The sequence below is a fragment of the Microtus oregoni genome, unplaced genomic scaffold (genome assembly GCF_018167655.1).
Source record: "Microtus oregoni isolate MIOR12 unplaced genomic scaffold, Mior012 000027F_ref0000203, whole genome shotgun sequence".
Taxonomy (NCBI): Eukaryota; Metazoa; Chordata; class Mammalia; order Rodentia; family Cricetidae; genus Microtus; species Microtus oregoni.
Window position 1 is genome coordinate 34017968 of NW_024543086.1, and position 14364 is coordinate 34032331.

The window sequence follows — 14364 nt, forward strand, 5'->3', positions numbered from 1 at the left end:
CAGCAACTTAGAACTGCCTGCTGCTGGACTTCCAGGAGACAAACGCCATCTTCTGGCCTCTTTTGGCTCTTGCATGCACAAGGTTAACATAAACTCATGCAGGCAAGTACACACACAAATAAATAAATAAATAAATCTTTTTTTTTTCAAAAAGGAATGACAAATATAAACTCTTCCATTCCATTGGGCCAAGGTCAAGCTGGACTGTGGTGGCTCATGCTATTAATCCCAGCGCCCAGGAAGCAGAGGCAGGTGGATCTCTGGGACTTTGAGGCCAACTTGGTGTACAGAGTGAGTTCTAGGACAGCCAGAGTTACATAGTGAGACCCTGTCTCAAAAGAAAGGAAAAGAGGGCTGGAGAGATGCTGAAGAGCACTGGCTGCTCTTCCAGAGGTCCTGAGTTCAATTCCCAGCAACCACATGGAGGCTCACAACCATCTGTAATGAGACTGGCGCCTTCTTCTGGCCTGCAGGCGCACATACAGAGCACTCATACACATGAAATATAAATTTAAAAAAGGAAGAAAGAAAGAAAGAAAGAAAGAAAAGAAAGAGAGAGAGAGAGAAAGAGAAAAAAGAAAAGGCATCCCATAAAGCCAAAGTCCCAAGCTGCTGGAAAGTCACACTTCCTTGTTTCCCCAGACATCCCGAGTCACCTGGCAGGCATTCCTCAGTTCCGAACCTATGCTTCACTCCAGGATGTAAAACTCTAGTCTGTGCCGGGCGGTGGTGGCGCACGCCTTTAATCCCAGCACTCAGGAGGCAGAGGCAGGGGGATCTCTGTGAGTTCGAGACCAGCCTGGTCTACAAGAGCTAGTTCCAGGACAGGTGCCAAAGCTACAGAGAAACCCTGTCTCGAAAAAACAAAACAAAACAAAACAAAACAAAACAAAACAAAAAAAACTCTAGTCTGTAAAACATGTGACTCAGTGGCCCCTGTGACTCTTGTTCCTCCTCCTGTAGCAACCCACACATGGGCCTGCTGCTCCCCACCTCTCCCTCTTCTTGGCTCCCCCACCACACTCTGTCTTGCTGTACACCCCAAGCTGCCTTAAATGTGTGTCTTCGTGTCTGTTGCTGTGAAGAGACACCATGACCACAGCAGCTCTTAGAAAAGAATGCATTTAACTGAACTCCAGTGGTTAACCCTTTAGCATCATAACAGGGAACATGATAGCACACATGCAAACATGGCGCTGGAGAACAGCTTGGAGTTCTACGTTCTGATCCTTAAGTGGAGAGAGAGAGAGACTGTGGGCCTTGCAGGGGCATTTGAAACCTCAAACCCCACCCCCACACATATTTCCTTCAACAAGGCCATACCTACTAATCCACTAATCCTTGTAATCCTTTCAAACAGTTTCACTCCCCAGAGACTAAGTATTCAAACATTTGAGCCTATGGGGCCTTTCTCATTCAAACCCCGACAGTATGCAACCCCACCCCACCTCCAGCTCCTTCCACCTCCTTCCCGAGGCCAGTTTGCTTCAAGGACTCTTCTGGGGGTTCCACAAAGAGCACTCCAGTATTTTACCATTTCCCACTTTATTCCTGAAGTTGCCATCAAGAAGAGAGGAAGACTGAGGTCCGGTCCAGATGACAGAATGCGGCTGTGTCCTAGCTGCTTCTCTATCTTCTGACCGTGGAGGGGCCTCACTGCATCCCATCCACAACAACAGCAGAGCCGGGTCCATGTTTTAGGTCTTGCCATTTGCATCCCGGCACACCACACTAAGTATACCAACTCTATTTGGATTCCTTGGTTTGGAAGTGACAGAAATCCAACTTGAACTAGATTAAACGTAGATAAGAATGTGTAAGGTAATAAAATCCAATAACTGGCTAGACAACCAATCTGAAGAAAGAGTAAAGATGTCTCGGGAAGGGCCAGGGGCTTAGCACGTAAAGGTGTTGCAGTCACCAAGTCTCCTGACCTGAATTTGATCCACAGGGATCTTCATTGTAGAAGAAGAAAATGGACTCCCAAAGGTGTCTTGTGAAACACACACACAAGGTGTCATATGTCTTTAATACCAAAAGTCAGGAGGCAGAAACAGGCAGTTGATCTCTGCTGATTGAGGCCAGCCTGGACTATATAGTGAGTTCTAAGCCTGCCAGAGCTACATGAGACCTCTCAAAATCAATATATAAGTAATATTATTTTATTTTCTAAAGTCATTTAACAATAACTGGTGGGGAAGAGCTTTGTTGACCCACCTTTGGTCGAGGCCCACACTTGGACCAGTTCTGACTGAGGCAGGATTATAGAAACACGTGTGTCCTGGTAACCATATGGTTCTCAGTTCCCAAGGGGAAGGGTTGCCAGGATGACCAATTCCTGTCTACTACAGCAGCCCTGTGGGATGCTTGGTAGGAGCTAAGGGCTGAACGTGAACTGTCCCCAGTGGGTCCTGGAAAGTGGGTCCTGGTCTAGTTGGAGGAAATGGGTCACCAGAGCATGGCTCTGAAGGTTTCACCCGGTCCCTGGTCCTGTCCTCACTTTCTGTCTCCAAACATCTCTTCCACACACCCACGATTGCCATGATAGTCTGCCTCAACACGAGACCAAGCTCAGAGAGTCGAGGTCTATGGACTGAAATCTCTGAGGCCATAAATGAAAATAAATTATTTTGTCCTGAAGTTTTCTGTCTGGTCACAGGCAATAATAAAAATAACTAATAGAATAGAATAAAACTCTTCGCTTTTTTTCTATAGCCCCCTTTTTGTTTTTTGCTTCTTTGGGGGGTTTTTGGTGTTTTCCCCCCTTTGGTTTTTTTTTTCAAGACAGGGCTTTGTCGTTTTGGAACCTGTCCTGGAACTTGCTCTGTAGCCCAGGCTGTCCTCAGACTCACAGAGATCCACCTGCTTCTGCCTCCCAAGGGCTGAGTTAAAAGCATGCCCCACCACCACCCATCCTTATAGCCCCTTTCTAAGCAACTACAGAGTTTATCTGTTTTATTCAGACTGGTGTCTTAGTGTTCTACTGCTGTGAAGAGACGCCATGACCACAGCAACTCTTAGAAAAGAAAGCATTGGCCAGGTGGTGGTGTTGCACGCCTCTAATCCCAGCACTCAGGAGGCAGAGGCAGGTGGATCTCTGTGAATTTGAGGTCAGCCTGGTCTAAAGAACAAGTTCCAGGACAGGCTCCAAAGCTACAGAGAAACCCTGTCTCAAAAAAACAAAGCAAGAGCCGGGCGATGGTGGCGCACGCCTTTAATCCCAGCACTCGGGAGGCAGAGACAGGCAGATCTCTGTGAGTTCGAGACCAGCCTGGTCTACAGAGCTAGTTCCAGCACAGGCTCCAAAGCCACAAAGAAACCCTGTCTCGAAAAACCCAAAAAATTAAAAAAAAAAATTAAAAAAAAATAAATAAAACAAAGCAAGAAAGCATTTAGCTGGGCATGGTGGTGCACTCCTTTGGTCCCAGGACTCAGAGCGCAGGCAGATCCCTGGGTTTGAGGCTTGAGACCAACCTAGTCAAAAGAGCAAGTTCGAGGACAGCCAAAAAAATAAAAAAATAAAAAATAAAAAAAAAAGCAGGCAGCAGGAAAAGAGAAACTCAGCTTGGAATGGGCTTTTTGAAACCTCAAAGCCCACCCCTAGTGACACACTTTCTCCAACAAGGTCACACCTCCTAATGGTTTCAACTAGTGCCACTCCCTGAATTACTACCCAATGGAAGCCATTCTCATTCAAACCAGTACAACTGAGACGTCACTCACACAAGGTCTAACTGGGCTTGAGTATTCTTAGCTTCAGAGATCACGCCTGCTCAGGGTGATATGGTCTGAGACTAGACAGAGATATTTGACTCCACTTAGCTTCTAATTGTAAGTGGATAATGAAGCTCCTGAGGTCATTACCTCCAAGGAGAGAAGATCTGTTGTAGTAGCAGGAAGGATCACCATGCAGGTGATACTCAGACCCAGGAGATTAGTGATTGCTTGCAGGCTGCCCTGCTCGGTGTGGCCAACGGCGGGCAGAGATCTCCAGGACAGTGGTTTTTCTCAGCCACTCTGGTAGCTCTCCTGCTGCCCAGCGTCAGTGGATACATTAGCACAGAGCAGGGTGGGGCCACAGTGCACACTGTACCAGGCGACTCCTCCCCTAACCTCCGTCTCTGCCGGAGAAGACTGGCTGACTCTCAGGACCGTGGTGGTGGTGTGGAAGAAGCTAATTTCATCAACATGTGCTACATACCAGACACTATTCGTGACGGCAATCGTTGGTTGTCAACTTGATTACATCTGAAGTGAATGAAAACCAAGGAGCTGATTACTTCCGTGAGGGATTTTTCTCAACTAAAGTGTTTGGGGTGGGAAAACCCACCTCCAATCCAGATCTTTTGGAGGTGGGAAGATCCCCCTCTAATCTGAGCCATATACGTTCTGGTAGTGGGCTACAAAAAGGACATGGAAAAAGGAAGCTTTCGTTGTTTTGCCTGCTTGCCCTCACTCTCAGTGACAAGTTTGTTCCTTAACTGGCATTACAGCCTGCTTCTTTAGGATTCCAGTGAACACCAAAGACCAGCTGAGACATCCAGACTTGGGGACAGAACAACTGCTAAATTCTTGGGCTGTCCATTGGTAGATTGCCATTGTTAGACTAGCTGGACCACAGCCTGTGAGTAGCTCTAATACCCCCCCCCCAAATAAATACAGAATAAATATATATTCCAACACTATATATTTTAATATTTCATCTAATCAAAATAAAGCAGCTCACAGGTTAGAAAGCCAAGGTACAGAGAGGTTGAGTACCTCACCCTGTCACTCAGCAAACAGCAGCAGGGCAGAGCTGTACCTAGCCATTGGAAGCTAGTATTGGCCACCAGTCATTAAACTGCAGACATCACGTTCACAAGGAGAGTCCTCACAGCGTGCACGACAGCACTTGAGGCCAGAGCAGCTTTAGTTCTCCCACAAGGGCACATGTGGGGTGGGATAACCTCAGTTAGAACGAGCCCCCCACCCCAGACTCCTAATCACCAGCCACTCTCATAGCTCTCCCCTTCCAGGAATCTTATTCTCTCTCTCTCTCTCTCTCTCTCTCTCTCTCTCTCTCTCTCTCTTTCTCTCTCTCTCTCTCTCACACACACACACAAACACTCTGGCCCTTACTCTCCCACAGTCTGGCTTTCAAAGCCCCTCTATGTCCACTGTCTCACAACAACAGTGGACAAGGTTCAGAGCACTTTCTCAGGTTATTTCTCAGCTCCTAAGCCAGCAAGCAGCCAGTGGCTGCCAGGAAAAAGAGAACACAGCTGTCCAGCGTTGAGGCACAAGGAGGCCAGGTCCTCATCTGAGGACTCCATAGTGTACATTCCACAATGATATCCCTACTATGTCATTACTCTTGATTGTGCTAGAATTCCAACTAAAACTAGCATTGCAAGTGGGCGAGATGGTTAGGGGGTCGCTGCTTTTCCAGAGGACCTGGGTTTGATTTCTGGTACCCATAGGGTAACTCCCAGCTACCTGTAGCTCCAGTTTTGGGAAATTTGATGTCCCTTCTGTCCTCCAAGACACATATGGTACACAGACATACATGCCAACAAAGCACCCATACACACACAACAAAAAAACTTAGAAGGGCTGGAGAGAGTGCTCAGAGGTTAAGAGCAATGCCTGCTCTTCCAAAGGTCCTGAGTTCAATTCCCAGAAACCACATGGTGGCTCACAACCATCTGTAATGAGGTCTAGTGCCCTCTTCTGGCCTGCAGGCATACATACAGACAGAATATTGTATACATAATAAATAAATAAATATTTTTAAAAAACTTAGAAAATTAGCCAAACTTGTAAAAAAAAAAAAGTATTGCAGAACAGAGGTGGGGTTATCATCAGCCCCAGGACCACACTGTAGAAGTGATGTACTGCACGGTGGCCTCTGAGACACCTGGAGTCAGGACCTTCAACAGCACTGGGCCTCTCAGACCCTCACATCTTTGTCCTGCAAGCTGTAGGGGACACAGTTCTGCACTAAAGCCGCAGTCTGTGCTGGGCAGTGGTGGCGCACCCCTTTAATCCCAGTGCTCAGAGTTCAAGGTTTACAGAGAGAGTTCCAGGTCAGCCAGGACTACACAGAGAAACCCTGTCTTAGAAAAACAAAAACAACCCATACTTTGCTGTGAACACTTCAATAAGGTGAGCTGAGCAATCAATGGAAGAGAGGTCTTATAGGATACAGCAGAGACACCCAAAGATGACTTGGAAAAGCCAGCAAGGTCCAAGGTGAGCCCGTGGGTAAATAATATGAGGCTTGAGTACTGAGACAAGCAGGGGAAAAGCATCTCTGAACAAAACAGTTAGTGTGTGTATGGTGCTATAAAGAAAAGCAAAATAAAAGGAGGTGGAGCCCTGGTACCCAGGACATGGTGGGCCAGGGTGAGAACTTGAGTTTGATCATGAGAAGCCGTGGAAGGACAGAAGATAAGGGCCCTGTCCCATTGTAACTCCTTGAGCCCCTGGATATATAGATAGGTCCAAGTGAAGGTACAGCACACACACCAGTGAGGAGAACTTGTGGAAGCAGTCAAACTGTCGGATCTCAGTCTCTACAATCTAAAATGTAACGAGAAGCACAGAGAAGAATAAGGGTTAAGGGCTGGAGAGATGGCTCAGTGGTTAAGAGCATTGCCTGCTCTTCAAAGTTTCTGAGTTCAATTCCCAGCAACCACATGGTGGCTCACAACCATCTGGAATGAGGTCTGGTGCCCTCTCCTGGCCTGCAGACATACACACAGACAGAATATTGTATACATAATAAATAAATAAATATTTTAAAAAAAAAGAATAAGGGTTAGTGAGGATGGAGAGGAACTGGAGCCCTTGGAACTCTTGATGTGGATGTAAATGGCACAGCAGTTCCTTAAAAAGTGAAAACCCTGCGGCGAGCAGAGAGAGGGCTCAGTGCTCATGAGCTCTGGCTGCTCTCGCAGAGGACCCAAATTTGGTTCCCAGACCCACACAGTCAGCCACAATCATCTGTAAGCCCAGTTCCAGGAGATCCGATGCCCTCTTCTGACCCCACAGGCACCCACACTCACACACAGACCTGCATGCACTGCATAAAACTCATGAAGGCACACGCATACACACATAAAAATAAATAAGCCAGGCGGTGGTGGTGCACGCTTTAATCCCAGCACTCGGAAGGCAGAGGCAGGCGGATCTCTGTGAATTTGAGATCAGCCTGGTCTACAAGAGCTAGTTCCAGGACAGGAACCAAAGCTACAGAGAAACTATGTCTTGAAAAACCAATAATAATAATAAATATTTAAGATAAAATAGAAAATCGAAAGCAGGGCCTTTAACCCCAGTACTTGGGAGGCAGAGGCAGGCAGATCTCTGTGAGCTCAAGGCCAGCCTGCACAACATAGTGAGACACTGATTTAAATGGAAAAAAAAGTGAGTTGGAGAGACGGCACCGATGCGATGCACATAAATACATGTAGACAAAACAGTCACACACGAAATAAAGCTAATAAATCTGCTGGGCAGTGGTGGTGCACATCTTTAATCCCAGCACTCAGGAGGCAGAGGCAAGTGGATCTCTGTGAGTTCAAGGCTAGCTTGAGCTATTTCCAGGACAGTCAAGGTTACACAAAGAAACCCTGTCTCAGATAAATAAATAAATCATGTGTGTGCGTGTGTGTATGTGTGTGTGTGTGTATACTTTTCAGTGATTTATTTTTATTTTATGTACACTAGTGCTTTACCTGCATAAATGTCTCTCTGGGGGTGGCAGATCTTCCGAAACTGGAGTTACAGACAGTCGTGGGCTATCGTGTACGTGCTGAGAATTGAGCTTGGGTCCTTTGGAAGAGCAGCCAAATGTTGCTTAATGGCTGAGTCATCTCTCCAGTCCCAAAATAAATAAAATAAAATAAAATAAATAAATCTTTTTTAAATGGAAATCGAGCATTCCAAAGTTATATATCTACGTGCCCACATTCATATCAGCATTATGGCAACTAAAGCAGACTCCACGTACCCATGAGTGGATAGGTAAGGAAACCAATCCAACATACGCACACAGATGAACCTTGAGAACATGCTCAGTGAAATAAGCCTGACACATGAGGTAAATAGTGTGCGATTCCATTTTATAAGATTGAGTGTTTATATTACAGAGCTGCAGCTGCACATGAAGTCCAGCCCTCAGGTGCTTGTCCAGTGTTGACAGCACCGTGGCCTCCATCTCCAGACCCTCCCATAAAGCTGAGTACGGTAGTGCATGCATGTAATACCTGGTATAGAACAAGGGTCAGGAGAATCAGACATTCAAGGTCATCCTTAGCTACACAGGGAGTTCAAGGTCACCTGGGATACAGGAGACCCCATCTCAAAAAATTACACAGAGAGACAGACATCAGACGGTATTACCAGAAGATGGGGATATGTTAGAGTATTATTGCTTCATATGTGGAGTTTGTATTTTACAAAGTTATGGAAATAAACATGGCACTGACACTGTGTCGTCCAACATAGTGAATAACAACACGGAACTATACAATTACAGAGTTATGACAGTAAAATTGGTGTTTATGCATGCAACCAACCAAAAATGGGGGGAAATGGCTTGTGAAAACACCCCCAAAACTCCTGACAGAGTACTTACAGGAACCGAGAGGTGTGTCAAGCAAAGAAGGTAGACTGGGGAGGGGAATGACCTGGGGGTTGTGGTCCCCACTGCACTGGTAACATAAGGGAAGAGGGTTTCCAAGAGGACTTTGATGACAAGGACATGATACTCTTCTGGCTTCTCCTTGGGTCTCAGACTTTCCATCAGCAAGACCTAGTATAGAAACCTGGCCACCGGGGGCTGGGGACTACGGAGGAGAGGTTCAATTCGTTCTTCAGGAGAGCCAGAAAGGCAGAAGGGGGTTTCTACGCATCCTCCAGGTAAAAATGCTGAATGTGTTCCCTTACCCCACAGCCTGGGGTGGGGGTAAAAATCCCGGGAGGATCATTCTACCTGGCTTTCCAAAAGAAAAGGGCCTCTGAAGGGGAGAGACAGCGAAGGACAGAAAGGGTTCATTACCATATTCTTAAGGTTTAGCATCCAAAACACACACACACATACACATACACACATAAACACACGCACGCGCGCAGAGGTCACACAAGTTATTGGGGAAGACAACGAAGCTGAGGAAACAGGGAAGGGAGGAGTGGGGCAGCCCTCAGGACAATCAGGGAGACCTCGACCCTGCCCCTTCCTCCCCTTATGCCGCCCCCTCAACAGCCTCCACCACAAAGTCTTGGCCGCCTTCTGCTCTGGTTCACAAACCCCAGCTCTCCACTCATTAGCCTCTGTTCCGCCTGTCTGTTTCTGGCCTTGTAACTCTAAGACCATCCTGTGTGTGGCCTCACTATGATTGTCCCTCAGCCTTCTCCGGCGCTCCAGCACAATCCTGGTTGCAGTTCACATCCATGTTCTTCCGTGTCCCTCTGTCTCCATGCCTGTCTTTCTCCATCCTGCTGGCCTCTCCGCTTGTCTCCCTCTCCACCACTACCTTTCTCTCCTCTGCGTTTCATCCTTGTCTCAATCTATATATCCCTCTTTCTCTGTCCCCACCACAGGGTCTGTCCCCTTTTCTTTCGGTCTCCTCTCTATACCCACGTCCCCTTCCTGTCCCTATCCCAGGTTCTATCACTTGTCTCTTTCTCGTCCTTGCCTCCATACCCCCCACCCCCACTCCAGGGCAGCCTCTGCAGTCCTCGCAGGGATAGGACCTAGCTGGGGGCGGGGCTGAGGGGCCAGATAGGAATAATTTGGTTATCGGAGAGAATTGAATTAACTTCTTCACACCAGCACCGCGGAGTCTGCCTCCCTAGCTTCCACGGGGCCGCAGGTGGGAGGCCCAGGGACGAGGTCGGGACCCTCCTGCTGAGCATGATGTGTCTGGGCCAGATTGGGGTAGGATAAGGGACTCTCGGGATGGGGTCCCGCGCAGCCCCGCCTGCTCCTCGGGAGCCCTAAGAGGGAGACAGGAGCCCTTTAGGGTGGGGGGGCCGGGGCGGCCAGGGGCGGGGTCTGGGCCGCTGAGGCCCCGCCCCGCGGAGTTCGCCCCGCCCCGCCCCCTCCTCGGGGTCCTGCGCGTTAAAAGGCGCGCGGGCTGGCCATACTGCACTTGCGTTGCACCCGGGCAGAGTGCGGGCTGCGACGGGGCGGGCGGACTCTCTGGTGCTCAGAGCGGGTCTCAGGTCCTCTGCGCCTGGAGCTCGAATCCCCCATTCCGAACTCCACCAAACCCGGGACCCCGACCCCGACCCGGCCGGCCCGGCCCCCGCCCCCGCCCCCTCGGGCCAATGGACTACTCCTACCTCAATTCGTACGACTCGTGCGTGGCGGCCATGGAGGCGTCCGCCTACGGCGACTTCGGCGCCTGCAGCCAGCCTGGCGGCTTCCAATACAGTCCCCTGCGGCCTGCCTTCCCCGCCGCGGGGCCACCTTGCCCCGCGCTCGGCTCCTCCAACTGTGCGCTTGGCGCCCTACGCGACCACCAGCCAGCGCCCTACTCGGCAGGTGAGCGCAGTCCCGTCCCAACCCTACCTCCAAATCCCACGGAACTCCCACTCCCTGCCCTACTCTGCAAGTGAATGTGACTGTACCCACAAGCCGCCCCCTACCATGCCCCTGGCTGGACCCTCCAATGTACTTTGAGAACCCCAGTAATAGGAGTTTCTTCTTGGCAGGGATGAGCTGCACCCTCTTGTCCCCTTTTCTCCATGCCAAATCCCTACCCTGTGCTTTTCGAATCAAAGAAACAGGTCCAGTCCTGGGTCTTTCGTTAGGCCCTCCCCTTCCCATCTACAAAGGCGACCACCGAACCTCTCCATCCCCCATATCCTCGTATCCTCGGAATGGACTTGAAGCTCAGTCCGGTCAACTCTCATCCTTGCCACCTGTGTCCTAGATGATGCCACCCTCAGCAAAGATCCCTGCTGCAGCTGAGCTGTATAGATGGGGCCCTTTCTAGAGCCCTTAGACCTGTCCTGCTTGGGCCCAAATCTACGGCACCACCAAAAACCGGTTCCCAAAGGCACAGAAAAGAAAGGAGCCTCTATCATTGAGCCACTTTCCTTTCTACGTTCCCCCGAACCTGGACTAGCTACAGCCCAACAAAACCCAGGGGCAGATCCTCCACCTTCATTCAAGTCCTTTGATCCAAGCAAGTCCCTGTCCCAACCCTCAACATCACTTAGCCTTTCAGGCATCCCTAGCCCTTCTGTTAAGAGTTTCAGCCTGCCCCACCCGGTTCCTCATCCCTTATCTCTTGGCCTCCTGGGAAGATCATGGAACCCAAAAGGAGGACTGTGGCTTGATGGGAAAATAAGTACTTGAATTTAGGGAAATAGGAGCCAAAATGGGGGTGGGAAGATTCCTGGACTGGACAAGGATGGGGATTGCAGAAATGGGAACAGGAAATAGGGAGATAGACTCCCGAGAAAGGGATTTGTGAGACTGTGGGTGGGAGAAGGTGGAGAGAAACGGATAGGAGAGAAATGGGCGCACAGAGTTGGGAGACGGATAAGAACCAGATGGTGGGAACACGAATTATGGAGGAGAGGGAGCAAAAGAGTTGGAAAAAGAGATAAGCCGGAGGGAGATAAAAATGGAGTGTTGGAGACAAGGGTTTGGAAGATGAGACAAAGAAGGTAATTGAGGAACCCCAAGAAAAATATGGAGACTTAAACCAGAAATTTGGAGATGGTATCTGCATGGGATACAGGGGCTAGGATAGGATTTAGAGGAGATGGGACACAGAGAAGGCGACTGGGTGGGATAAAGGGGGCAAGGAAAATAGAACAATTTGGATAGGAGGGAATAAGAAAACAGTGACCCAGAAGAGGAAAGTTGAAGAGAGATTCAGATGGAGGAAGATGACGATGAAAAAGAGGAGAAGAATGACGATCCAGGGATGAGAGGCAGAACTGAGGAAATAAAGATTAGGAAGGAGAGAGACGGAAACAGTACACAGCAGAGCCAGCGGCGGCGTAGACCCAGCAGAAGCGTCTCAAGGCCCAGGACTGGATAGCAGCGAGACTTTGGTGCTGATGAGATCTAGCAGACATAGCCGGCTCATGTGATCAGAGAACAGGGCCTGAAGTCCCGTAGGGAGGGTGCCAGAGGAGAAACACCACCGTGGAGGTGGGAGGGCTTGGCAGAAGGTGGAGGGGATATGGACATTGAACCCTTGATTGGGGTTTCTGGCAGGGAACGCTCAAGCCCCAGGTCTCCCAAATGATTCGCCTTTTGGACACTTTGGCTGGAGACTGTTGAGCACCAAATAGTCAAGAGAGAGGGGTTGTATGCGATTTCCACTAGGGCAGGATACAGGATCTAGGGGACTGAGATCAGCTTCTCACGCACTCCCTTTTATTGCCCCTACCTTCCTTGCACGCACCCCCGCAGTGCCCTACAAGTTCTTCCCTGAGCCGTCGGGCCTGCATGAGAAACGCAAGCAGCGGCGTATCCGCACAACGTTCACGAGTGCGCAGCTCAAGGAGTTGGAGCGCGTCTTCGCCGAGACCCACTACCCCGACATTTACACACGCGAGGAACTGGCGCTCAAGATCGACCTCACTGAGGCTCGCGTGCAGGTGCGTGGATGCACACACGTGCTGTGCACGCGTTTGCTAGAGGAGGGTACAGCTTGCAAGCCAAGACAGTTCAGTTGTGGCTGAACAACCAGGAGAAGCAGCGGGTCGGGACTTGGGCTCTCAAAGACAGGAACTGGTAGCTTCAATTTGCTTCCTACATTTTCGCGTGTCCCGTCCCATCCCAACCCGTCTCGTACCACCACCACCACCCCACTAAATCGGAGGTTGAGAATTTTTACTCTGAAGCCAGGAAGCAAGGCGACCGGGTTGACAGGGTACTGACGGTAGACGGTAGGATCAGGCCAATCAGTACTTCTAGATGACAGACCCAGCATCTCAATTTGGACTCCTGAGTCAGTAAAGTTTAAGTTTGGGGCGGCTGCAGGGAGGACAAGAGAGGCCTGGGTATGCAAATTCCAACTGGCCCTTTTTGACATCGGCACCTTATACAAAAGGCTCCCTAGGGCCCCGACCCACTCTTCACTATCATAGAATGCTCCAGGTGAATGCCCAGCTTCCTAAAAAGTATGCCTAGGGTCATAAGACTGACAGCAGAGTCCCCTCCAGGAGACCAAAATACAAGGAGGTAGAGGGGTCTTCTGGTGAGCAGATCGTAAGACAAAAACCTAAGGGCCTGGAGGAAGGGACTCCAGAAGCCGGAAGAAAGGACCGGGCGCCGAGGGAGTGGTGGAGGGTGGGGCAGAAGGCTGTGGACCTCCGACTGGTTGTGATCCGAGACCGATCCTTTCTGGACCGCGGTCTTGTAGGCGCCTAGCGGCCCGGGGGCTGAAGTGCTCCCTGTGACCATCCTCTGGGTTTGATTGGCCCCTGTGCCCACAGGTCTGGTTCCAGAACCGCCGGGCCAAGTTCCGCAAACAGGAGCGTGCGGCTAGCGCCAAAGGCGCGGCGGGAGCGACAGGAGCCAAAAAGGGCGAAGCGCGCTGCTCTTCTGAGGACGACGACTCCAAGGAGTCCACGTGCAGTCCCACGCCCGACAGCACCGCGTCGTTGCCGCCGCCGCCCGCACCCAGTCTGGCCAGCCCGCGTCTGAGCCCCAGCCCTCTACCCGCCGCGCTGGGCTCCGGGCCCGGGCCCCAGCCACTCAAGGGGGCGTTGTGGGCGGGGGTAGGGGGCGGCGGGGGTGGCGGGCCCGGCGCGGGAGCAGCAGAGCTGCTTAAGGCTTGGCAGCCAGCGGAGCCCGGCCCCGGGCCCTTTTCTGGAGTTCTGTCTTCTTTTCACCGAAAGCCCGGCCCCACCCTGAAGACAAACCTCTTCTAGCCGCGGGCGTTTGGAGGCACCCAGCCTGCCCCAAGAGACACCCCTACCCTACTGGACCCGACAGTCCCTCCCTATCCCGGCCGCCTGCCTGGAAAACTCCCAGTCGTCCCCACTTTCCAGTGGCTGTTGCCTAGATGTGGCCTCCCCTTCGTTGTAAAACAAGCCAGGGTCACTCGTCCTTACCCACCAACACCCAGCGGAGGAGTACCCACACAGGGATCCCCCTTCCAGGGCGCCCAGAAGCCCTTTCTTGCTTGGCTTTCTTCGGAACCGGGATCAAATTACACCTTTCCCAAGGCGCCCAGAAGCCCTTTCTAGCTTGGCTTTCTTCGGAACCGGGATCAAATTACTCCCGTTCCTCATACAGTGCCCAATCTTAACGGATCTTAAAAAGACTAATTGGCAGTTCCTACTTTCCAGCTACCTGGGCCAGCCACTCCTTAAAATCAGCAACCTGAAGGGTCCCACTGCCAA

The 14364-nt window shown here is 50.6% G+C and overlaps 1 protein-coding gene across 1 annotated transcript; it reads left to right on the top strand.

Moving 5' to 3' along the window:
- Window positions 1-10314: 10314 nt before the first annotated feature.
- Window positions 10315-13938, top strand: Phox2a (paired like homeobox 2A). The gene is made up of 3 exons (XM_041676196.1): window positions 10315-10534; window positions 12425-12612; window positions 13453-13938. Exons 1-3 carry the CDS (start codon window positions 10318-10320, stop codon window positions 13888-13890), a joined length of 843 nt encoding a protein of 280 aa, XP_041532130.1. The 5' UTR covers window positions 10315-10317; the 3' UTR covers window positions 13891-13938.
- Window positions 13939-14364: the final 426 nt, after the last annotated feature.

Coding starts and splice junctions, on each gene's coding strand:
- Phox2a (XM_041676196.1), top strand. CDS start 10,318: ATGGACTACTCCTACCTCAATTCGTACGACTCGTGCGTGGCGGCCATG. Junction 10,535..12,424: donor GCCAGCGCCCTACTCGGCAG/GTGAGCGCAGTC, acceptor GCACCCCCGCAG/TGCCCTACAAGTTCTTCCCT. Junction 12,613..13,452: donor TCACTGAGGCTCGCGTGCAG/GTGCGTGGATGC, acceptor CTGTGCCCACAG/GTCTGGTTCCAGAACCGCCG.